Source organism: Pelodiscus sinensis, chromosome 8, assembly GCF_052426305.1.
Source record: "Pelodiscus sinensis isolate ZL-2025 chromosome 8, ASM5242630v1, whole genome shotgun sequence".
NCBI lineage: Eukaryota > Metazoa > Chordata > Testudines > Trionychidae > Pelodiscus > Pelodiscus sinensis.
This window is the reverse complement of record NC_143059.1, coordinates 2,300,768-2,325,487: the sequence shown is the minus strand read 5'-3', so window position 1 is coordinate 2,325,487 and position 24,720 is coordinate 2,300,768. Positions and strand designations below refer to the sequence as shown.

The 24,720-nt window shown below is 61.4% G+C and overlaps 1 protein-coding gene across 2 annotated transcripts; it reads left to right on the top strand.

Moving 5' to 3' along the window:
• The first annotated feature begins 220 nt into the window (after positions 1–220).
• On the top strand, positions 221–23,303 carry LOC102452280 (broad substrate specificity ATP-binding cassette transporter ABCG2-like). Of its 2 annotated transcripts, XM_075934603.2 has the most exons (16): positions 221–403; positions 3,761–4,027; positions 4,273–4,332; positions 6,375–6,489; positions 8,852–9,004; positions 9,682–9,839; positions 11,547–11,698; positions 12,407–12,532; positions 13,523–13,779; positions 14,579–14,661; positions 15,124–15,213; positions 16,921–17,045; positions 17,438–17,592; positions 20,851–20,940; positions 21,673–21,791; positions 22,823–23,303. In XM_075934603.2, the coding sequence occupies exons 2-16, from the start codon at positions 3,774–3,776 to the stop codon at positions 22,968–22,970; spliced, it is 2,085 nt and encodes a 694-aa protein (XP_075790718.2). In that variant the 5' UTR covers positions 221–403; positions 3,761–3,773; the 3' UTR covers positions 22,971–23,303. The 2 variants fall into 2 exon arrangements, with proteins under 2 accessions (XP_075790718.2, XP_075790720.2); XM_075934605.2 differs by lacking the exons at positions 221–403; positions 3,761–4,027; positions 4,273–4,332 and adding an exon at positions 4,427–5,390.
• The last annotated feature ends 1,417 nt before the right edge of the window (positions 23,304–24,720 follow it).

The following is a 24,720-nucleotide window of genomic DNA, read 5'->3' as shown; positions in this document are numbered from 1 at the left end:
GCCTCGGTGCACATGACAAAATTTATTCTTCAGTGGCTGGAAATAATGAGAGGGAACACCGGTTACAGGGACGGCCTGTTAATGAATGGCTGGGGGTCTGCCCCCAGTTCCAGCCCCTCGTGCACCGGTGTCTCTGGGATAGGTCGGGTGTGCAGAGCGGCTGTCCCCAAAGCAGATGGCATGTGCCACTGTGCACGCGACTTCTTCTCCAGTGACCGGGGTGGAGTTCATGACAGCGGTAATCTGACACTCCCAGCAGCTGGCGTGTGAGCAGAAGGGTTTATGTAAGGAGCCGGGAACCGCAAGCCCCGAGTGGAGCCGCGCTGCCCACACGCGCGACTGGGAGCCCTCCGGAGACAGCGGCGGAGCGGAGCCAAGCTGAGCGCGCTCTAGGGACCCGGAGGTAATGCGCCCTTCGGCCGGGGCGGGCAGGGGCTCTGGGCTCTGGGCTTGGCCGCCCGGCAGCGTGGGGGAAGATGGCTGGTTGACGGAGTCTTTGCTGTCACTGTTTACAAACGTCAACTGCTGGAAAACCAGGGAGCGCGCCCAGGAAATAGCTCCCGGGGAGAACCCGGCTCCTGGCTCTCGGCGGCGGTCCCTGCACGCTGGGCGCTCGGGCGGCCCCGGAGAGATTCCGGCGCCGCCCCACTGATTAGCACAGCCCCACAGCTGCCTGCCTGGGCCACTCCTGGGGGTGCACATCCGCACACGCCTGGTGCACATGGCCAACGTGTATTCCTCATGTGGACGGAAAAAACACGAGGGAGCATTGGTTCCACTAGGGCCGGGGCGCGGCCAGAGTCACTCGGCCATGGCCAGGGAGGCAGACGGGAAAGGGGCTCTGGGTTATTTCCTCCCCCGACCTACGGGCGGTCGCTGCTGCTCGAAGCTTGGCCCCTCCCGGTTAGTTGTGAGATCTGGGGGCTCCCAACTCTTCTCTTCAGGGTGGATTCCAGGGCCCTGTGTGCAAGCACGTGAATAGGCCACCTGCGTTCTCCCCACAGAGAACCCTGCCCACCGCCACCGGCTGGGCCCCGATGTCCCCCTTCCGAGCCCTTTGCATTCACGGGGAACGCAGAGACAGCCTGAAACACGTACGCTGGGCTTCCGCATGCTCGCGCGCCCCCCACGCACGCACCCCCATGCACACCCTCCCATGCACGCTCCCCCCCACACACACTCCATGCACGCTCCCCCCACACACCCTCCCACGCACGCACCCCCATGCACACCCTCCCATGCACGCTCCCCCCACACACACTCCATGCACGCTCCCCCCACACACCCTCCCACGCACGCACCCCCATGCACACCCTCCCATGCACGCTCCCCCCCACACACACTCCATGCACGCCTCCCGTGCACGCACACACCCCATGTATACACACCTCTATGCCTGCATGCCCCCCCACAGCCCCACACATGCACACACCACACACACATCCTGCTTTAATTTACAAACTGAGGCAACCCCCCTGCCTGGGGAGGCTTTATATCCCTTTAAAACTGGTTAGCTTGCTCTTGAAACTGAGCTCAGCCTGGGTTAAATCCACTGAAGTGTCCACACCTGGAGCGGCACCTCTTTAACTACCTGGGTTTGCAATCATGTCTCCGGTGCGACCGGGCCGGGCTACACTAGGAAATGAGACTGAGCCGGCGCTTTGCCCAGGGCTGTGAGAAATCCACCCTGCTGGCCTAGCGTGCGTGTGTTCGGGTGAAGCTGGCTTGGGAGCAGGGTCACAGCCCTTCGTTAGCAAACAGTCACTAAAGCGCCTGGCAATCCGGAGGAAAGGTGAACTGGGCAGAGCACCGCCACGCTGGGTGCTGGTGACGTCAGGTTCCCTGGTTCTCCCGCTGTTTATGGGCGGAGGCCGGGCCGGCTCTGTATTTCAGGAGAGGCAAACGGCGCTGCCCCTGCGCCGGGTCGGGAGTCCGGGCGAGGCCTCAGCGGCGCTTCCAAGGGGAAAAGCAAAACCAAGCAGCAGAATTTTTCATTACTTAAATAAAACCCCCGCCCAGCCCCCGGGCCCTCGATAGCCGCCGGGGAGCAACACAGGCAGGGCCAGATGCCGGGGAATCCCTCTGCCAGCTGCCTTTGAACCCGTTCTCCCCCTCGCTCGGCTCTCCCCTTCCTGGGTCCGCGCGGACAGGCCCCCCAGCATCCCCTGGGCCACGCTGTGAAGGACCGCTACGTGCTCCCGGAAAGCCAAGACAGAGGGTGCATGAGCAACGTGGCTATGTCCACGCTAGCTCGTTAGGTCGTGGCATGAGGAGTAACGGTAATTCAAATTAGAATCTTTCATTCAAATTACCTACTCCGGGCCACGTGTAGCTGCGGGCACAGAGCTCGGACTAAGGGGGATTGAAAAATGGCGGCGCCCGGGAACATGCAAATGAAGGCTGGGATATTTAAATCCGGGCTTTATTTGCAACTCCGCTTGCCCTCATTTGCCTACCTAGCTCGAACTAACGAGGGTGTAGAGCACCCCTCAGCCCTCGGCTCCCTCACAGCCTGCCCCTCGGCTCCCTTGACCCTCGGCTCCCTCACAGCCTGCCCCTCAGCCCTCGGCTCCCTCACAGCCTGCCCCTCGGCTCCCTTGACCTTCGGCTCCCTCACAGCCTGCCCCTCGGCTCCCTTGACCCTCGGCTCCCTCACAGCCTGCCCCTCGGCTCCCTCACAGCCTGCCCCTCGGCTCCCTTGACCCTCGGCTCCCTCACAGCCTGCCCCTCGGCTCCCTCACAGCCTGCCCCTTGGCTCCCTTGACCTTCGGCTCCCTCACAGCCTGCCCCTCGGCTCCCTCACAGACCTCCCCTCGGCTCCCTCACAGCCTGCCCCTCAGCTCCCTCGCTCCTTGACTCCCTCGCCCCTCGGATCACTTGCAGCCCACCCCTCGGCTCCCTCATCCTCCGCTCCCTCACCCCTCGGCTCCCTCACCCCTCAGATCTCTGGCAGCCCGCCCCTCAGCTCCCTCACCCTCCGCTCCCTCACCCCTTGGCTCCCTCACCCCTCAGATCTCTGGCAGCCCGCCCCTCGGCTCCCTCACCCTCCGCTCCCTCACCCCTCGGCTCCCTCACCCCTCAGATCTCTGGCAGCCCGCCCCTCGGCTCCCTCACCCTCCGCTCCCTCACCCCTTGGCTCCCTCACCCCTCAGATCTCTGGCAGCCCGCCCCTCGGCTCCCTCACCCTCCGCTCCCTCACCCCTTGGCTCCCTCACCCCTCAGATCTCTGGCAGCCCGCCCCTCGGCTCCCTCACCCTCAGCTCCCTGGCCCCTCAGCTCCCTCGCAGCCCGCCCCTCGGCTCCTCAATGCTCAGCTCAAGGGCTTGGGGGACACTTGGTGGGTAAAGTGGCTGGCTGCACGTGCCTGTAACATTAACTCCAGAGAGCCCCGCTGCATCATGGGATAGCAGTCAGAGAAGAAATGTCCAAGACATCTCTGCCACTTGGAAAACTCGCCCTGGGCCTCGTGTCGCTGGTGCGAGGGGTTCACACGCGCGGACGTCAGGGCTGCACCGCTGGAACGTGCCTGGCTAGTGGCCCCTGGCGATGCACGTGGGGGAGGCTGCTGCTTTCACTGCCCCGGGAGAGTCACGCTGGCGACTCTTGTGCGCGTGACACGCTCTAGTGCCTGCCCCCGTGCGTGGGCTGCAGCTCGGGGGGGTTCTGCGGAGGGAGGCGGTTTGGGTTTTCAGCCTCAGCCTTGTTTACCTCCTTGCAAAAGCCCGTCACTGTTCTGCCCTTTGCCCTGTTCCTCGCCCAGCCCGGCCCGGCCGATGGGAGCCATGGAGCACCCCAGCGAGCTCCCTCCCGTGGAGGTCAGATTCCGCAGCAAGGACCACAGCATCCTAGCCATGGGGGAGGACGCAGGGCCCGGCAGCTTCCTGCGCGCTGTCCCGACGCGGGAGTCCCTCCAGCGCCCGCGGGGCTCCGTCGTGAGCTTCCATGACATCCAGTACTCCGTCCCGGGGCCCCGCGGGCGCCTCTGCAAGCGCCCCGCCGCGGAGAAGACCATTCTCCACAACGTGTAGTAAGTCCCTGCTTCCTGGCGAGGGGGAGGCGCGAAATCCGCCAGCGCCTCCGCTCAGACCCGGGGCCCAGGGCCCAGGACGGGAGCGTGGGGCTGGGGGAGGGGCGCTTTCGCCTTGTCATTTGGAACGTTTCTAAGCGTGCCAGCCCGTGGAGTTCGCTTGGATCCCCGGCACGCCCCGGTTCTGCCGAGGGCCCCTGGGGGCCCATCCCCTCTCAGGAGTAACCGTTTCCTGTCTCTTGCAGTGGCATTATGAGACCGGGCTTGAACGCCATCCTGGGACCGACCGGGAGCGGCAAATCCTCGTGAGTCTTTCTCTGCTTCCTCCCCGAGCTGAGTCCCTGGGGCGGGGGAGAGTAGCCGGAAGGATCCAAGAGGAGTCCGTGGGCACCTTCCAGGGGCTCCCAGACAAACCGACTGGGGCAGGGTTTCTGCTTCTTCCCACTGGGTGTGGGACACCCAAAGACCTGGCTGTGGGGGAGTCACCTTCCTACCCATGGACCCCCCCGTCGCCCGCCATTGTGTTGCCCCGGGGTCTGCCTCTCTCTGCTTTGGGGAGCAGGTGGCTGCTTGGCAGGCAGGCTCTGCTGCCTCCCCCACTGTTCCCAGCCTGGTGGCTCTTGGCAGCACCCGCACAGGGTGTGTGTTCGGTGTGGGTGGCTCGACAAATTTTTAGCCCGTGTGTTCGGTATTTTTTGGGAGACCATCTGGCAACTCTCGACACCCTGGATAAGCCTGTGCCTGGCCATGGCTTATGGGATGCAGTGTCAGTACCTTGCTGGGCGCTGGGCGTGAGCCTCTGTCTGTGAGCACGGCCCAGCGGAGGGCACCTTGAGGGCCCCATGACAGTGACCGAACCGGTCCTACCAGTTAAGGGAAGGGAGGGAACAAAGGCAGGGAGTGTTGGGGGAAGGGTCAGTTTCTGGCTGGAATCATGAAGGAACCAATCTAAGGAGGGGGGCTGGGAGTCTAGGGGCCCAGGGACCCCATCCCAAGGGGGCTGAGTCATCCTGGCCCAGACCCCTGTAGCCACGTCACGTCTGTGCTGGGCTGTACCCTGGAGGAGCAATAACCCCCTGTTCTGCTGGCTGGCGGAGTCTGTTCTGGCTGCTCCGGGGCTGCATGATCAGCTCTCTTGGTAGCAAAGTGTTAGGCTGTCCCAGTGTTACTGTATGGGCACAAGGAAATAAGTCGCTGAAGCATAAAAACATGCTTCCTCTTGGCCGCGTGACCGGCACTTCCACTGCTTGCTAGGCTCTTTGGGGGTCAATCGGAGCTAGGGCACAGCCCAGAGCACTGAGAGCCAGGGCTGGGGGCTGGAAACAAGCTTTATGGGACCTCGGGAAACTTGGCCACACCCACGGTAAGTGGACACCCCTCTAACTCGAAGCGTGCTGGACCCCAGACGCTACTGGACCAGAGAGGTTCAACCTGCGTTTTAAACTTTTTATAGTTTAAATACAACCAAAAAAATCTGATTAAATACACGTATGTGGTATAGAATTTTTTCCTCAAAAAAGTCAGTTGTATCCATCATGCCTACATGAGAGAGAGAGAGAGAGAGAGAGAGCCCTGAGCAGATACCAAATGTGTATCTGCATCTGCAACCATGCTCTGCGGAGATCCAAGGAAGACTCATTCCTTGTCTCAGCTGGGATTAGAGCCACTGCTTAGCATGGGGCGAATAACAGGCTTGCCAGTCCAAAAAACTGGAAACAGAAAACAAGGTTTGACATTTCGGGTGAATCAAAAAGTCAGAAAATACAGGTCTTGGGTCTCACCGACGTCTGGGCTTGACCCACCCCTGAGCATGTGTGGGTCACAGCTGTGAGCGCCTGTCCCGGGTTCAGTGTTTGCGCAGCTGGAGGAGACGTTCCAAAGGGAAGGGGCTGAGTCCAGGCACTGAAAAGGCTGAAATGGAATTCCAGACGTTCAGAGCGGTTTTGTGGCTTGGGGTTTTCTGCACCCAGTGTGGGGAAATCAGCAGGGGCTCTGCCAAGTGCCGGTGCAGTCACCTCTGCGCTGTCGGCACACAACCATGCTGCCTGCAGTTCTCCCGGGGGCAGGGCGGTGCCAGGACAGCCCGCAAGCGGCAGGCACTGTTTGCATGGAGCCTGTGCCACTGCCTCTCCACTAAGCATGTGCCCCTAGCGCTAAGGTCCCAGCGTAGAGGAGGCTCGGGCCTCGTCCCACTGCCCTGCCTGTAGCTGAGGCCAGTCAGGTGGCAGCATGCTCTGAGCACGTGGCTGCGCCAGCCCCACAGCCATGCCAAGCCCTAGTCGGGCGGGCGCCCAGGGGGATGAAGCAGTTGCACGGCAGTACCCTGAGGACGGCTGCTTGTCTCCAGTCTCCTAGACGTGCTGGCGGCTAGGAAGGACCCTGCCGGCCTGTCGGGGCAGGTGCTGGTGGATGGCTTCCCACAGCCTCCGAATTTCAAGTGCATCTCGGGCTACGTCGTGCAGGTCGGTGTCTGTTTGCTCCCTTGGCCAGGGCTGGGAGGAGCCAAGCGGCTGGAGAGCGGAGCGAGTGGTGGTCACTCTTGTAGGGGGTGGCATGAGAGTGCAAAGGCGTCCCCCCCGTGGCGGCGTGGTTCCTTGGCCAAGGCGACGGGTCTGCCCTGCTGGGTCACCGGGCAGGTCACTTCCCGTCTCTGTCATGCTTTGTGTGCACACTGCCCGGGGCGGGGCGGCTGCGTGCACGGACAGCTCCTGGTGCAAGGGGCCTGTCCTGGGGGCTATTTACACTGCACACTGCCCAGGTGGTGCGGCTGCGTGCACGGACAGCTCCTGGTGCAAGGGGCCTGTCCCGGGGGCCATTTACACTGCACACTGCCCGGGGCGGGGCGGCTGCGTGCACGGACAGCTCCTGGTGCAAGGGGCCTGTCCCGGGGGCCATTTACACTGCACACTGCCCGGGGCGGGGCGGGGCGGCTGCGTGCACGGACAGCTCCTGGTGCAAGGGGCCTGTCCCGGGGGCCATTTACACTGCACACTGCCCGGGGCGGGGAGGCTGCGTGCACGGACAGCTCCTGGTGCAAGGGGCCTGTTCCAGGGGCTATTTACACTGCACACTGCCCGGGGCGGGGCAGGGCGGCTGCGTGCACGGACAGCTCCTGGTGCAAGGGGCCTGTCCCGGGGGCCATTTACACTGCACACTGCCCAGGGCGGGGCGGGGCGGCTGTGACGGACCGGGCCGTGTCTGGGCACAGCTGAGGGGGTCCGCTCAGGGCAAATTGCTCGAATCCGGGGCTTCTTACGGCCCCCAACTGGTGACCTTTCCACACAGGCCACAAACCAGTCTCACAGAGCGCTTCAGCAACCTGCCTGAAGCCTCCCGAGCAAAACCCCTCCGACACCCCAGCAATATCCGTGCCCCAGATGGCCCCGGGCCTATACACGGGTGGGGGGTCCTAGCACCCAATCCCACCTACCCCGAACAAGTTCTGTCCGGTTCCAAGAAACCAGCCACAGATCCCTGGTCAATTTACCCTCTGGACCTTGCCCACAAATCACGCTGGGCCAATCCTTTAGAATCTATATCTAAAGGTTTATTATTACAGGAAAGAAAAGCATGAGAGTAAGGTTATTAAAGTACAGTACGTTACGTGCACCGAATCTCCCAGTCCTCGATGCAGGCTCTAGCAGAGATGTTGCAGCTGCTGGTTTAAAAGTTCTTATTGCACATCCTACGATCAGGATGGGTTCACAGGTCTTCCGGGCTCTTCGATCCCTGCAGTGCTGCCTCTGGGATGAAGTGCTGAGTTGAGAACAAAATGGCATCGACCACATGGCCTCTTTATACCCCCTTCCCGGCCCCTTCTGGTATGCAGCAGGTCACCTGGTCCTCAGCCTCTCTCTGCTGGCAGCTCTTGGGTCTCCGCCCTCCTGCTTTAGGTGTGTCCTTGGGCCATCAAGTGCCATTGTTCCACAGGGCTTCACTACTCAGCCTGTCCATAGCAATGCTCAACCACATTCACAGAAATATTCAGCTTCTGCACAGATTACAGATTCCTACCTACACACATGGACATTATACACTCACATAAATAGCGTACATAAGATCAACAAACAATAATCTCCCATTCAATACCCCACATGGCTCCCCCCATACCAATTTCTGGGGCCAACACCCCCACCTAGGGGTGCAGCAGCGATCTGGATGCTTCCCTCCAATTCAGCAACGTGACAGCGGCTGCGTGCACGGACAGCTCCTGGTGCAAGGGGCCTGTCCCGGGGGCTATTTACACTGCACACTGCCCGGGGCGGGGCGGGGCGGCTGCGTGCACGGACAGCTCCTGGTGCAAGGGGCCTGTCCCGGGGGCTATTTACACTGCACACTGCCCGGGGCGGGGCGGCTGCGTGCACGGACAGCTCCTGGTGCAAGGGGCCTGTCCCGGGGGCTATTTACACTGCACACTGCCCAGGGCGGGGTGGGGCGGCTGCGTGCACGGACAGCTCCTGGTGCAAGGGGCCTGTCCCGGGGGCTATTTACACTACACACTGCCCAGGGCGGGGCGGGGTGGCTGCGTGCACGGACAGCTCCTGGTGCAAGGGGCCTGTCCCGGGGGCTATTTACACTGCACACTGCCCAGGGCGGGGCGGGGCGGGGCGGCTGCGTGCACGGACAGCTCCTGGTGCAAGGGGCCTGTCCCGGGGGCTATTTACACTGCCCAGGGTGGGGCGGGGCGGGGCGGCTGCGTGCACGGACAGCTCCAGGCGCAAGGGGCGTGTCCCGGGGGCTTGCTCCGTGCTGCGGGAAGGCACGTGGCGAGGTGCCTGGCACGGATCCACCAGGGCCGCAGTGGTGACTCTGCCCTGCTCTCAGGACGACGTGGTGATGGGCACGCTGACGGTGCGCGAGAACCTCCTCTTCTCCGCGGCCCTGCGCCTCCCCGGCTCCATCAGCCTGCGCGAGAAGGAAGAGCGGGTCTCACAGATCGTCAGCGAGCTGGGGCTCACCAAAGTGGCCGATGCCAAGGTGAGGGGCAGGGGCCTGCCCGGCCGGGGATGCTCTCGGCAGGGTCCCTTGTGCGACTTTGGCCCCACTGCAGCCGAGGGGGCAGGGAAGGGCGGGAGGCAGGGGGATGGGGGTCGGGGGGGCCTGCAGGGAAGACAGGAGGAGCAGCTGAGCCCCGCAGGCAGCTGTAAGTCTTGCTGAGCTCCAGGGAGGGGGGAGCCTGGGCCCCGTGCGAGGAGTGCGAGCTAGGTGGGACCGGGGGAGAATGCTTCTGCCTCGGCCACCGGCCCCGCCTGGGCAGCCACCTCCGGGCTTGCAGCCGGGGAGGGCGCCAGGCGCGGTGCTGAGCCGCAGCAGGGGCAGGAGGGCCCAGGTGGCAATCGCCCGTCTGGTCCATGCCCATCGCTGTGGTGGCTGGGCCGGAAAGGGCCCATCCCCCACCAGGGTGACTCCATGGGGGGGCAGAGACATCCCGGCCCCGTCTCTGGCTCCCTGGGAGCTCTGGAGCTGAGCCCCTCTGGGCACGAGGCTGCCTTTACCCCTGGCTCTTGTGTGTGATCTCCACATGGCATCAGCAGGCATGGCCTGGCTCGGCTCCGCTCCCCCCCTCTGGCCTGGCCTCCTGCCAGGGCCGCGCGCCCCCCCGCCCGGGGACACCCGCCCGCAGGCCCGTACCGAACCGCGGCTCTTTGCCGTAGGTAGGCACAGAACTGATCCGCGGGGTGTCGGGCGGGGAGCGGAAGAGAACCAACATCGGCATGGAGCTCATCACCGAGCCCCCGGTCCTGTTCCTGGACGAACCCACCACCGGCCTGGATGCCAGCACAGCCAACGCGGTGCTCCTCCTCCTGAAGAGGTAGGGGCTGCCGGGGTCTTAGCGAACGCCAGCTGCTCTGCTGTTCATCTCAGCCCACGGCTGCGCAGCCTGGCATCTCTCCCTGGGGCCTGAGCCAAGCCGACCAGACGGGGTCAGACCAAAGGCCCATCTGGCCCAGTGTCCAGGCTGCCCACAGCGGCCAAGGCCAGGTGCCCCAGAGAGAGGGACCAGAACGGGAAATTAACACATGATCCCTCCTCTGTCACCCATTCCCAGCTCTGACAGACAGAGGTAGGGACACCCCCCGCCCCAGCCTGGCTGTTAGCCACTGATGGACCTGTCCCAGGAATGGATCTAGTTCTTCTTTGAACCCTGTTAAAATCTTGGTCTTCACAACATCCTCTGGCAAGGAGTTCCACAGGTTGACTGTGCGCTGCGTGAAGAAGTATTTCCTTTTGTTGGTTTTAATCCTGCTACCTATTCATTTCATTTGGTGACCCTTGTTCTTACCTTATGAGAAGGAGCAAATAATACTTATTTACTTTCTCCACACCAGGCATGATTTTAGAGACCTCAATCATAGCCCCTCCTTAACCTCCTCTCTCCCAAGCTGAAAAGTCCTGGTTTTATCAACCTGTCCTCATGTGGCGGCCGTTCCAAACCCTCGGCATGTTGTTGCCCTTTTCTGCACCTTGTCCCCATGCCGAGGTATCTGTTTTGCAAGCGTCACTGCGGTTCCCAGAAGTAACAATCGTGGGTTGAACCAACGTTGTTGTGGGTTCTCAACCATTTTCAGCAAATGGAAACCTCCCCACATCCCAGCTCCTCGTGGGTTGAAGGACCCAGTTTGTCTTGACAAATTGGAAACGGTTCGTTTCCGTTTGGGCCCGTTTGCGTATGAGTACGACGAGAGGAAATTTTGAAACGAAAGAAATTGCTTCAAAGCAACATTTGGAACAATTCTTTGCAAAGGTCAAAGAATGGAAAGATTTGAAAGACTATCTTAGGGTATGTCTACACTGCCACCCTAGTTCGAACTAGGGTAGTTAATGTAGGCATTCGAAGTTGCAAATGAAGCCCGGGATTTAAATATCCCGGGCTTCATTTGCATCTTGCTGGGCGCCGCCATTTTTAAAGCCCCGTTAGTGCGGACTCCGTGCCTGCAACTACACGCGGCACAGAGTCGGTAGTTCGAATTAGGCTCGCTAATTCGAACTACCAGTACACCTCGTTCCACCAGGAGTTTCCTCTGGTCTCTCGGAGCCGAGGCTTCAGCCAGACTGACAGCAGGGTGGAGACAGGACCAAACTGTCCCTAACAAGCATTCCAGACAGGCTGCTGAATCTCTCCGCCGGAGATGGCTCCCTCCCTCTCGGGCTCGCAGCGTGCGGGCTGGGCATGCTAGGGAGCTTTCTGGGAGCAGACCCGGTCAGGGCTGGCGGTTGGACTTTCTTCCACGCTACAGCCCCTGGGTGAAAGGGCTTCCAGCCAAGGGCGCGAAGGAAAAGCGGGTGCTAGCGGTCCGGTCCGGGGAGCCAGCGGCTGAGAAACACCCTAATGAAATCGCTACGTAAGAACGGTCTCCCCAAGGCCCGTCTCGCCCGGCGTCCCGGCAGCGGCCAGTGCCAGGTGACCAGAGGGAGTGAACAGAGCCAGGACTCGCCAGGTGATCCCTGCCCCGTGGCCCAGTCCCGGCGTCAGGCGGGCAGCGGGTGCCGATGAGATCCGGACTCTTTGCTCCCCCAGGCTGTCGAGAAGAGGCCGGACCATCATTTTCTCCATCCACCAGCCCCGCTACTCCATCTACAAGCTCTTTGACAGCCTGACGCTGCTGGCGCTGGGAAAGGTGCTGTACCATGGCCCCGCGGAGCAGGCCCTGCACTATTTTACCTCTATCGGTAGGTCGGCCGGGCATGCTGGGCCCTGCTGCGTGTCTCCAGGGAGATGGTTACATCGTCCCTGGCGCTAAGGGCTGATCCCGGCTCCGGCCACGCCAAGCCTGTTGCTGCCTTCCCCAGACACGCCCTGCAGCCCCAGGGGCCGCGCGGAGCGTTCGGAGGAGCAAGAGGGGGCTGCAGGGCCCGGCAGTTGGGCTCTCTCGTGCTGAGCTCTGTGGACCACGGGGGCCTGGGGGTGGGGCCCATAGGCTGCTGGAAGATGGGGAGAGAGGCAAGATCATGCCCTGGGGCAGGGGGGGCAATAATTGTGGAGTGCCCCCCATCAAAGATTGTGGTGAGTGATCAAGGGCCAGAGGTTGGGTGCAGAAGGGAGCTCGGGTGGGGGGTGGGGTGCAGGCTCCGGGAAGGGGGATGGGTGCAGCAGAGGATCCTGGCCTGGAGGAGGGCTGTGGGAGGAGGTGCAGTGTGGGGGGGGGAGCTGTGACCTGGGGCAGGGAATTGAGGTGCGGGCGGGGTGGAGGCATTTCCCTAGGTGGCTCCTGGCCAGTAGCACCATGGAACCCGCAGGCAGGCTCCTAGCTGCTGCGGAACAGCTGGCTGCTCCATGTGGCTCTAGGCCCGCACCCCCCAGCACCGCTCTCCGCTCATTTGGCCGGAACCGTGTACCCTGTCTCCCCCGCCACCATGGCCTGCTGGCTCTTGTTCCAGGCTACCAGTGCGAGCCCTTCAACAACCCGGCTGACTTCTTCCTCGACGTGATCAATGGGGACTCCACCGCCGTGGCAGCGAGCAGAGGCGAGCAGAGGCCCCGGGACAGTGTGGACACCGGAGGAGGTGAGCCAGTGCCGGAGACGCGAGGCCTTGGCCAGACTGCATGGGAAGTTGCAAGCAGTGAGAGTAGATTTGTGTTCTGTCCTAGTGAGAGGGCTTGTCGCTGTAGCTCCCTCCTTGCCCTGTGCCCTCACAGAGAGCGTTTTCTGCAGGAGCCTGCACGCTCCTGAGCACTTTGAGCGGGTGGCTTTGTGCTGCCAGGCCTGCTTTACAATGCGGAAAACCTGAGGCATGGAGTTAGGTAAGGTGACTTGCCCAGGGTCACCCAGGTAACCGGTGGCAGAGACGACTGAAACCCAAGCAGAGTTCTGACCCTGAAAAGGAAGCCGTGCCACAGACTGCCTGACAGTCGTTAGGGATGTCGGTAATTACCGTTGGTGCATGTGGCTCAGACAGTACAGCAACGGGCAATGGGGTAGAAGCCTGAGGCAGCCAGAGAGCTGGGAGCAGGACTCGGATGTCCCGACTCCTAGCCCATGCTCCTTGCCTGATTAAACAGGCCTTGCTCCTCCAGGGAAGCGCGATGCGCAAGCCAGCCTTCTTCTGCAGCCGCATGTGCATGTGCCATGCGCAGCCTGCACGGTGCCTCGTGCGCAGCCTGCACGGTGCCTCGTGCGACCAAGGCCCTGCTGTACAGACTCGCCCTGCGGTGGCTGCACACTCGGCTCCTCCACCTTTCAAGCCATGGCGCTAGCAAGAGTGTGTCCCCTGGATCCAGCTCCTCAAGGGGATTAGGCACCTAGCACCTACTGATCTGTTACACTGGGAATTAGGCACTTAAGTACCTTGGAAGAACTGGACCCTGGTCTAGATCAGCCAGCAGCCCCGTCAGCGGGCTCCATGGATAGGAAACCTGGAGCAAACCCCATGGGAAGCTCCCGCATTGACTCCAACCCCTGGTGAGCGAACGATTTCCCGGGCCCCCCAGTGACTGGGGGTTGCGTTCACGCCAGCGGCGCCGGGCTGAACCCTGTCTTGGACCCTTTGCTGCAGGGGGGATGGCTGAGGAGGAGCAGAGTGTGGACCAGAGCGTGGTGGAAGCGCTGCACCAGCAGTACCTGAGCTCCAGCCACTACCGGGACACACGGGATGTGCTGAAGAAAGTGGAGCTCAGCCAGCGGCACGAGCAGGGGAAACCGAGGCGCGTGAACGAGGTCACGTATGCCAACGGCTTCTTCACCCAGCTCTACTGGGTGTCCAAGCGTTCCATCAAGAACCTCCTCCGGAACCCCCAGGCCTCCGTGGCACAGGTAAGACGCTGACACTGCTGGGCCGGGCCACGCTATGCCGCTTCCCTGGCTTGAGTCCAGCCCCGGTTGGCAGAGGCCAAGAGCCGTGGCTGGCCGCTGGCTGGCTGGTGACCTGTGTGAAACTCCAGGCGCAGCAGGCTGAGAGCAGGCCGGCTGGCGACTCATGGGGGTGTCTTTGCAGCCCAAAGCCGTTGCTCGGTACAGGGTCCAGTCCCTCTCCTCCAGGGCAGAGACCAAGAGCAATGAGCAGCAAGTGGGGGCCAGGGGCTGAGCTCTCAGAACAGTCCGGGACCTCGCAACCTCCCCAGGCCACGTGCCCAGTGAGATGTGGAATTTCACAGGAGCCACTGACCAGCTTCGCTGCCTGGAGTCCGATCCGGGACTCAGAAGCAGCCGAGTCCAGACCCCGCTGTGTCCCTGGCTACCCATAAAGCACCTGTCAAAACAGGGGGGCGTGTCCCAGGCCCCTAGGAGAACCAGCCCCCTTGACCGACCCACAGAGGATCCCAGCTTCAGTGCCGCGCAGTGAACGCTCCGTTCCCCAGCTGGGGGACGTGGCCACAGCCGTTAGCCCCACTCAGGGTGAACGATGCCAGGCCCCTGCTTGTGGGGCGGGGTGTGGCTGGGGCTTTCGGGCGGGCGGGGCGTGGCCGAGGAGGGCTTGGCCCAGTCTCTGTCCTGCATCCAAACACTGCCCCGGCCGGCAGCGACCGCTGTGGATGCTGGGCCTCCAGTGACCTCTGCCTAGTGACGCCTCCCTCTTCGTCCCTCCGCACAACCTGTTTCTGCGCTCCTCCAGGTCGCCGTCACCGTCCTCCTGGCCCTGATCGTGGGGGCCATCTTCTTCGGGGCCACGCTGGACCAACAGGGCATTCAGAACCGGTGAGGCTTGGAGTAAGGCTCGTCTCCTGGAGCAATCGGGGGCCCGGGGCTGCATGCAGAGCAGGAGGGGGAGGGGGTTGGACAGCCTAGCTGGCGGTGTCCCCGGCCCGGCCGCTCCGGAGGATTCTCACGGGGGGTGACGAGAGGCAGGCACAGCCACGTGCAGCCTCGATTCGTGTCTGGTCTCCCCAGGAGGCCGTGTGGGTCCAACAGCCGGCATGGCCACGCTCGCCGTGGCTCCCTGGCGTCCGGTGCGGGGGCCGGGCCAGAGCCAGAGGCTTTTGGCATCTCCAGCTGCTGTGATCCTGGAGTAGGTCCTGGCGCTGGCGACTGGTACATGGGCCCTGCCGGGGGGGGGCGGATTCGATGCCTCACGGGTCCCTGCCCGTTCCAGTGTCTGTGCCTGCGGTTCTGAGATGCAGCCTGGGCCTTGCTCCTCAACCGTCCGGATTTGTTTCCCAGGGTTGGCTCCTTATTTTTCATCACCACAAACCAGTGCTTCTCCAGCGTGTCCGCCATCGAGCTCTTCATCAAGGACAAGAAGCTGTTCGTGTGAGTAGCAGCCCCCCCAGCTGCTTGTCGGAGGGGGGCCGGAGGGGGGTTGTGGAGTCTCACCTGCCAGGCCCCCCCCCAGCTGCTTGTCGGAGGGGGGCCGGAGGGGGGTTGTGGAGTCTCACCTGCCAGGCCCCCCCCAGCTGCTTGTCGGAGGGGGGCCGGAGGGGGATTGTGGAGTCTCACCTGCCAGGCCCCCCCCAGCTGTTTGTCGGAAGTGGGGCCGGAGGGGGGTTGTGGAGTCTCACCTGCCAGGCCCCCCCCAGCTGCTTGTCGGAGGGGGGCCGGAGGGGGATTGTGGAGTCTCACCTGCCAGGACCCCCCCAGCTGCTTGTCGGAGGGGGGACCGGAGGGGGGTTGTGGAGTCTCACCTGCCAGGACCCCCCCAGCTGCTTGTCGGAGGGGGGCCGGAGGGGGATTGTGGAGTCTCACCTGCCAGGACCCCCCCAGCTGCTTGTCGGAGGGGGGGCCAAAGGGGGGTTGTGGAGTCTCACCTGCCAGGACCCCCCCAGCTGCTTGTCGGAAGGGGGGCCGGAGGGGGGTTGTGGAGTCTCACCTGCCAGGACCCCTCCAGCTGCTTGTCGGAAGGGGGGCCGGAGGGGGGTTGTGGAGTCTCACCTGCCAGGCCCCCCCCAGCTGCTTGTCGGAAGGGGGGCCGGAGGGGGGTTGTGGAGTCTCACCTGCCAGGACCCCCCCAGCTGCTTGTCGGAGGGGGGCCGCAGGGGGGTTGTGGAGTCTCACCTGCCAGGACCCCCCCAGCTGCTTGTCGGAGGGGGGCCCGGAGGGGGGTTGTGGAGTCTCACCTGCCAGGACCCCCCCAGCTGCTTGTCGGAGGGGGGGCCAAAGGGGGGTTGTGGAGTCTCACCTGCCAGGACCCCCTCAGCTGCTTGTCGGAAGGGGGGCCGCAGGGGGGTTGTGGAGTCTCACCTGCCAGGACCCCCCCAGCTGCTTGTCGGAGGGGGGCCTGGAGGGGGGTTGTGGAGTCTCACCTGCCAGGACCCCCCAGCTGCTTGTCGGAAGGGGGGCCGGAGGGGGGTTGTGGAGTCTCACCTGCCAGGACCCCCCCAGCTGCTTGTCGGAGGGGGGCCGGAGGGGGGTTGTGGAGTCTCACCTGCCAGGCCCCCCCCAGCTGCTTGTCGGAAGGGGGGCCGGAGGGGGGTTGTGGAGTCTCACCTGCCAGGACCCCCCCAGCTGCTTGTCGGAGGGGGGGCCGGAGGGGGGTCGTGGAGTCTCACCTGCCAGCCCCCCCCCAGCTGCGTGTCGGAAGGGGGGCCGGAGGGGGGTTGTGGAGTCTCACCCGCCAGGCCCCCCCGAGGTCTGTCTCTGTCTCTAACAAAGCCCATGCTGCGAGGCAGGGCCCCTGCTCTGCTTTGGGATCCGGGGGGAGGGACCCCAGCGTCCAGGCTGGGGTGGGTGAAGCAGATGGCGGGGAAGCCGCACAGCAGCGTGCAAGAGGTAGAGACAAGGCCACCCAGAATCAGGGAAGAGCCCAACGCGCTGCCCCGCCCTGCCCAGGCCAGAAACTGGAGCTTGGCTTGGGTCAGAGCAGCCCAGGGAGGGCGGACCCGCCACCTGCCAGGGGGCCCAAAAGCAGCCCCTGGCCCGTGCCCCCGCCCCCGCCCTGGGCAGGCAGACGTTGCTGACGGTAGTGCCCGTGGATACTGACCGCCTCTAACCATGCACACTGATCTGTTCCCGTCCTCCCAGCCACCAGTACACCAGCGGGTACTACCGAGTCTCAGCGTACTTCTTTGCCTTGCTGATTGGAGACCTCTTGCCCATGAGAACGGCTCCGGGCATTATCTTTTCTTGCATATGCTACTGGATGATTGGTAAAGAATTGATACGTCCGCTTTTCCCGCTCCCCTTTGTTCTTGCACAAGCCCCTCTGAGTCTCGCGCGGCCGACTCCGATTCTTTGTTTCTAAGCTAAGCTACACAAACGGTTTTCAAGGGGTGGCAGCGGCTGCAGGGTTCCTGCCCGGCGTGGGCTGCGCACGTTGGGAGGCTGCTACGTGCAGCGTGGTGAGCAGGAACAGCGCGTGGAGGGAAACGCGGCCAGGAATCATGCTAGAAAACTTGCTCTCTCATCTGAATTCCTGGCCATCTGGCTTCTGCTTCACAGCAGCCAAATCCAAGCCCGCTGCTCCTGGCCTGCGCGAGTGACCCGCCACCGTGGGCCGCTGCCCGGGCTCTGTAACCGGCCACGCTCGCTCTCTTGACAGGCTATCAGGCAGCAGCAGGACGGTTCTTCTTCTTCATGCTGACGCTGGTGCTCGTGTCCTACGCAGCCACAGCCATGGCGCTGGCTATCAGCGCTGGGATGGACGTGGTGGCCATTGCCAACCTGCTTATCACCATCTGCTTTGTCTTCATGCTTGTGAGTACGGAGCGCGGCTGGCGGGGGCGGGGTGGAGCGCACTGAGCACAAGCGGCTATGAGCCCAGAGAGTGAGCCTGCTGCTCAGAAACCAAACGTCGCCAGGGATGCTTTGACAGGAGCGCTGCGAGCAGGACTCGAGAAGTCGCTCTTCCAGCTGCTGGGCTGTGTCCTGTTCCGGGCGCCACGCTTGAGGGAAGTTGTGGACACACTGGAGAAGAGCAACACAAATGATTCAAGGTCTAGAAAACAGGAGCTAGAAGGGAAGACTGAAAAACGGGCTTGTTTAGTCTGGGGAAGAGAAGACTGAGAGGGGACATGAGAGCAGTGGCCAAGTAGTTAAAAGGGTGTCACAAGGAGAAATATTGTTCTCCTGGGCCTCTGAGGACAGGACAAGAAGCAAGGGGCTTAAACTGCAGCCAGGGAGGTTGAGGTTGGACACTAGGAAAACCTTCCTGCCTGTCAGGGTGGTTACACACTGGGACAAATTGCCAGGGGGGTTGTGGAATCTCCATCCCTGGAGATATTGAAGAGCAGGTTGGACAGACGCCTGGCAGGGATGATCTAGATGGTGGTTGGTCCTGCCAGGAGGGCAGGGGACTGGACTCGATGACCCCTCATAAGAACAGCCACACGGGGTCAGATCAAAGGTCCATCTAGCCCAGTGTCCTGTCTGCCGACAGTGGCCAGTGCCAGGTGCCCCAGAGGGAGGGAACACAACAGGGAATCCTCACGTGATCCTTCCCCTGTCACCCACTTCCAGACAAACAGAGGCCAGGGACCCCATTCCTACCCATCCTGGCTAATAACCATTGATGGACCTAAGCTTCATGAATCTGTCTAGCTCTTTTGTTGAACCCTGTTAAGGTTCAAGCTTTCACCACGTCCTCTGGCGAGGAGTTCCACAGGCTGACTGTGTGCAGAGTGAAGAAAAACTTCCTTGTGTTTGTTTTAAACCTGCTACCTATTCATTTCATTTGGCGACCCCTAGTTCTTATATTGTGGGAACAAGTAAAGAACTTTTCCTTATTCGCTTTTTCCACGCCGGTCATGATTTTATAGACCCCTATAATGTCCTCCTTAGTCTCCTCTTTTCTAAACTGAAAAGTCCCAGTCTTTTTAATCTCTCTTCATATGGGACTCGTTCCAAACCCCTCAGCATTTTTGTTGCCCTTTTCTGAACCTTTTCCAGGGCCAATAGATCTTTTTTGAGATGAGGAGACCACATCTGTGCGCAGTATTCAAGATGTGGACGTACCATGGATTTATATAGAGGCAAGAAGATATTTTCTGTCTTATTCTCTATCCCTTTTTTAATGACTCCTAACGTTCTGTTTGCTGTTTGACGGCCGCTGCACACGGAGTGGATGTTTTCAGAGAACTAGCCACAATGGCTCCAAGATCTCTTTCTTGAGTAGTTGTAGCCAAATTAGTCCCCATCATATTGTATGTAGGGTTGGGATTATTTTTTCCAATGTGCGTTTCTTTACATTTATCAACATTACATTTCATTTGCCATTTTGTTGCCCAGTCACTAATTTGGTGAGATCTTTTTGAAGCTCTTCCCAGTCTGCTTTGGTCTTAACTACCTTGAGCAGTTTAGAATCATCTGCACATTTTGCCACCTCCCTGTTTTCCCCTTTCTCTTCGAGATCATTTATAAATAAGTTGAATAGGATGGTCCCAGGACTGACCCTTGGGGGACCCCACTAGTTACCCCTCTCCAATTGGAAAACCAACCATTTATTCCTACCCTTTGTTTCCTGTCTTTTAAACCGGTTCTCAATCCACGACAGGTTCTTCCCTCTTATCCCATGACAATTTACTGTACGTAAGAGCCTTTGGTGAGGGACCTTGTCAAAGGCTTTCTGGAAATCTAAGTGCACTATATCCACTGGATCCCCCTTGGCCACATGTTTGCTGACCCCCTCACAGAACTCCAGCAGATTAGTAAGACAGGATTTCCCTTTACAGAAACCGTGTTGACTTTCCCCCAACAATGATGTTCATCCATGTGTCTGACAGTTTTATTCTTTACTATAGTTTCAACTGACATTAGACTTAGCAGTCCGTAATTGCCGGGATCGCCTCTAGAGCCCTTTTTGAATATTGGCGTCAGGTTAGCATCCTCCAGTCATTGGGTACAGAAGCTGATTTAAAGGACAGGTTACAAACCACGGTTAATAGTTCCGGAATTTCCCATTGGATTTCTTTCAGCGCTCTTGGGTGAAAGCCAGCTGGTCCCAGTGACTTGTTGCTGTTCAGTTTATCAGCTTGTCCCAAAACCTCCTCTACTGACCCGTCATTGTGGGGCCTCGCGGCCCCTGCCAGTCCTACGACTCTGATCGAATGGACGTGATGGATTAATGGAGTGGGAGATGCTCCGGCAGGCTTGGCCCTGGCCCATCCCCAGGGCCCGCAGTGCTGGCTTCCCGAACCCTGGCACTGCAGTCCAAGATCACACGCCCAGCTCCACCAGTGCTCTTCGGTTCTGCCCTGCAGCTCCAGTCCCGGGCTTCCATCTGATGCTGCAGGCCTCAGCCCGGACCTGCAGCCCCGGGGCCCACATTGCTAAGTCCAGTGGAACCCTGCTCCTGTGCCCTCTGCTGTTCCCACCACCCCAGCCAGCGCACTGCCCCCGGGACCCGCCGCAGCGGGCGCTAGTCCAGTCCCGCTCTGCAGTGCGCCCACCCTGGCCTGCCAGGCTCCCTGCTAGGCTAGCGCCAAGCACACCGCCAGAGCACCAGGCCTGCTCCTCCATCCTGGCCCCGCCCGGAGCACGCCCTCCAGAGCCGCCCGCTGGCAAGGCGAGCTCCCCAGCCTCGTGGCTGCCTGGGTGGGTGGCAAAACGAGGCTTGGGCTGAGAGCACTAGTGGGCGCAGCTCCAGCAAAGGCAAGCCTGTGGCTCGAAGAGGAGTCAGTGTTCACCCTCCCCTCTCTGCTTTGGCTCGGCCTTGCGTTGCCATCCACCGCCGCTTCCTTGCCTGGAGTCCTTCGGGGCGAGGGTCGGTCCTGCCGCGTGCGTCTCAGGCGGGGCCCGCCCACAGAGGGGCGATGGGCTTTCTGCGGGTGCAGCCTGAGGCGTGGGAGCAGCCTGGTAGACAGGCGGGTGCGCGTCCCAGCCGGGGAGAGGGGCGGCCACGTGCTCCCGCGCTACAGGCTGCGCTGGCGGTGGCCCAACTCGTGTGTGGCCACGGCCCCAAAGCGCATGAGCCCTTCAGTGCGCGGCGCCGACCCACCTCCCCCGTTGCTGTTTCAGATCTTCTCGGGCCTGCTGGTGAACCTCCCTTCGGTGATGGGTTGGCTGAACTGGCTCAAGTTCTTCAGCATCCCGCGGTACGGCCTCACGGTGAGTGGGCGCGGCACTGCTCCTGCGAGGCGGGCGGCTGGCTTGCTCAGGGCTCTCGCGAGCGGCTGTTGGAAGTTCTGCAGAATGAGCTCCCCTAGCAGGCACAAAGCAGGTACCGCACGGGCAGCAGCGGGGCACGCCGCCTGTCCGGCCATGCCTCTCGGGCTCACCCTGGCCCAGAGCGACCAGCTCTGGGGACAGTGCAGAAGCCCCTGGCGTGGGAGCAGGCTGCCAGGTGGGTGGGACTTGGTACCTGCTGCCACCGGGCCGAACCCTTCACCATCGGCAGTGTGCCTCCTGCGCCAGCCACCGCGCCAGCTCTTCCGCCACCAGGCCTGCGCCGTAGAACCGCACGGCCTTTCCAGGCCAGGTCCTCAGAAGCAGCAAATGGTCCGGGGGGGAGGGGGCGGGGGAGCTGAGGCCAGCTCCATTGGCCGCTCTTGTCAGTCTAGGCTGTTCCGTTTGGACAGTGCCTTCTGACTTTGGGTGGGAACCAGCGAGGCGAGGCGAGGAGCAAACGCTGCATGTTTGCCAGGCGCTGCTGGCCAGGGACAGCAAAGCAAGGCTGGGCACCCAAATCTGAACGGCCTCCGGCATCCTCGGGCGCTACGTGGGGCCTGCTAGGTGACAGGCCCCCTGGCACGGCTCTCAGGGACGATGGGACCTACAGCCCGTGTGCCAGCGGAGGGTGCGGGGGCTTATTACATCTTGCCGTCTGCTTGCCTCCCCAAGGCCCTGGAAGTCAACGAATTTCGAGACCTTTACTTCTGTGGTGAGAACAGCCAGAATGTGAGCAGGCGCCCGGGGAAAGCGGCTGATTGTTCCACTAAAGCTGCCGCGTTTGGAGACATGTAAGTCCCTGGCTCGGCGTGCCGCTGGGCGCTTGGCAGGGGTGTTTCCTGGGAGGCAGCCGTCAGCACGAGGGCCTCCTGGAGACTGAGTAAGTAGCGAACCTGGGTCAGGAGGGACGTGGGCGGCTGGTCTGGGAGGAGGAACACCATCCTCAGCTCACTCAGCCCCCGCGGACAGCTCGTCGGGACAAACCAACGTCAGTTCCACAGACGGAGCTCCGCCCCAGCGTCCCGGCCCCCTCTGCCGTTCTCCTTTCCAGCTAAGCGGCTTGTGCAGTCACGCAAGCCAAGCCAACACAGGTGGATCTGAGGCCAACTCCCCCAAGGGGTCAGCCGCCCTGGGGCGGTGTGATCAGGGTGTGCCCCTGAACTTCGCCCATCAGAAATGGAGCAGGGGAGCCTGCTTGCCTTGGCAAAGGGGAAAGCCCCCACCTGTGCCCAGAGGGGCACCCCAGGGCGGCTGTGGAGCGGTTATGCCCTGTGAAAAGGGGCCCTGCTGAGGTGGGCTAGGAATAATGAAAACATCCCCGGCACAGTTCCAGGGCTGAGACCGGCCTTCACCGAACCCGGAGGGGTGAGGTGTCTGGCAGAGGGGTGGGGCAGGGGCTAGCCTCCCCCACCCAGCCCTTCTGCGCTGCTGGGCACGTGCCATCCAGGGACGGCGCCCCAGGCCCTTTCAGATCCCCAGCGCAGCTGTGCCCCACTCCCCCCTCCTGCGGCCCTGCACGGTGCAGACCAGGCAGGACACAGCCGCTCAGATGAGTCCGGCATGGAGAGAGGTGAGGCCCGTCTGGCCATGGGGAGCCATGAGGGCTGCCGGTCCCTGTGCTGACCCATTGGTGTGGCTGGCTCTCTGAAGCTGATACAGGAGCCAGAGCGGGCTAGACAACAGGAAAGGGGCAGTCTGTGTCCCAGCGCTGCCTCAGCACTGCGTGACGGGGATCTCAGTGTCTCTGGGGGAAAACGTCTCTGCAGAACGTAGCCGCCTTCGGGGCTCGCGGTCACCCTAACTCTGCCCCGTGTGCCCGCAGGTGTTCCGGCGAAGCGTACCTGCACAGCCAAGGGGTGGAGCCTACCACCTGGGCCATGTGGGAGAACATCGTGGCTCTAAGCTGCATGACTGCCATCTTCCTGCTGATCGCCTACGGGAAGCTCCGCTTCATGAAGAAGTTCACCTAGCCTCCCCCGCCCCAGCGCTGCCACTTACCTCAGGGCCTGGCGCTGCAGTTTGCCAGCCCCATGCTCACTGAAGACGGGTGACAAATTCAGTGGCCTTGGCTTGAGCCCACAGTGCAAAACAGGGCCACTTGTTGCTTGCAACGGGTGTCTATTGCGTGATAGTCTGAGCAGCATTTCTGCCTTTGTCTGTAGTCGAATTTGTACTTTGTTTGTAAGGGATTGTTACACTCACAAGCTCTCTTACTGCCATGTCTATAACGTCCTTACTCAGGGACCACTGTCTGCAATATCTCAGGGAAAAATATTTAAACCTATAAATGAATATGAACCAGACTTCCTTCCGGCACTCACCTTTTGTTCTGCCCAGCGTGGTACAGCATGACTGGTTTTCTGCACTGCTAGTGCCACTGGATCACACTAGAGGCCTGTTCTAGGAGGCGCCGAGGTTTAAGACTAGAAAGTGGTTTGAATCGCCTCGCTTTGCAAACCGGGCACGGGGCAGATTTTATCTCCAGCACAGGTTGGACCTCCCTGGTTTGGCACCCTTGGGACCTGAGTGGTCCGGTGGGGGGAATTTCCTGGACCAGGGAAGGTGCCTTGCCACCAGCCACTGCGCCTCTGTCCCAACCCACTGCCGGCTCCTTCAGCCCTGCTGCTGGCTGGGTGACATGGCTGTCCTGGCCCCTGCAGCCATAACTGCAGCCCCAGCCCCGTGGCCAGCCGGCAAAGCACCCCCATAGGGCAGGGCTACTCAACATGTGGCCCCTGGCCTGTTTGTTTGCAGCCCACAGTGCAGTTTGGGTTTACATGGGGTTCAGCAGGCGGCTCATAGGTGGCGCCAAAATAAAGAAGTCATCAATAGAACGGTTGTCGGTTGAGATGCGTTTTAGTAGTTACATTCCTGGACTGGCATTGCTCATTCCAAGTGCTGTCCTGGGGTGGAAATGGGGGAAATGTTGCATTTTATTGATATCAGCAGAACGGACTTCAAAGGGGCCTGCGTGTTGTGTCGTCTTGCCTTCGTCTTTGTATCATGCCCGTCAGTGTGAAAGAAGCTATTTGCATATATTTGCATGTCTATGCAATCACATGTCAGGGGCTGCCCTGGGCATGTGCTGTGAGTATCATCATGGCCCCTGGGCTTCCAAAGTGGAGTAGCCCTGGTCTAGGGCAGTGTTTCTCAGCCTTCTTTTATAAAGTACCCTGTGACGTGGGGGGGGGCTGTCTGCTCTGTGACCCTGGTCCCCCTGCAATGGGCTGTGCAATTCCCACTGACGCACCCACACGTGGATTGGCCCAGACACCCAGGCCCAGCCTGAGCTGATAACAAGGCTCTTCCCAGGGGGAGAGACAAAGGGAGGGAGGTGGGGGGCAGCGCCTGGGAGCTGGGCAGTTTTGCTGGGAAAACATGAAGAGAGGAGACTAAGCTGAGTACTGACGGTTCAGGGGCTTGTGGACCCCACCCCAAGAGGCTCAGGGCTGCCAGCCCCTGACTCCTTATGTCCACATCACATCTATGTTGTGCTGTGTCCTGGAGAAGCAATAAACCCCTCTGTTCTCCTGGCTGGCAGAGTCTCATCTTGCTGCAGACGGGGTGCAGGATCGGGGGGGGGGGGTACCCGACACGCCACCACATACCTCTTTTAACATATCTACACACATAAGTACCCCCAGTACCTACAGTTTTCAGACACACCATTTTTTTTCTGCCATTGCAACACATTTGTTGAAACAACTTCATTGCAGCCGT

What these genes read in the sequence shown, in the direction of transcription:
- LOC102452280 (XM_075934603.2), top strand. Translation starts at nt 3,774, where the DNA reads ATGGGAGCCATGGAGCACCCCAGCGAGCTCCCTCCCGTGGAGGTCAGA. An exon ending in CCAAAGTGGCCGATGCCAAG is followed by an intron (nt 9,005 to 9,681) that starts GTGAGGGGCAGG and finishes TCTTTGCCGTAG; the next exon opens with GTAGGCACAGAACTGATCCG. An exon ending in TCTGCTTTGTCTTCATGCTT is followed by an intron (nt 17,593 to 20,850) that starts GTGAGTACGGAG and finishes TTGCTGTTTCAG; the next exon opens with ATCTTCTCGGGCCTGCTGGT.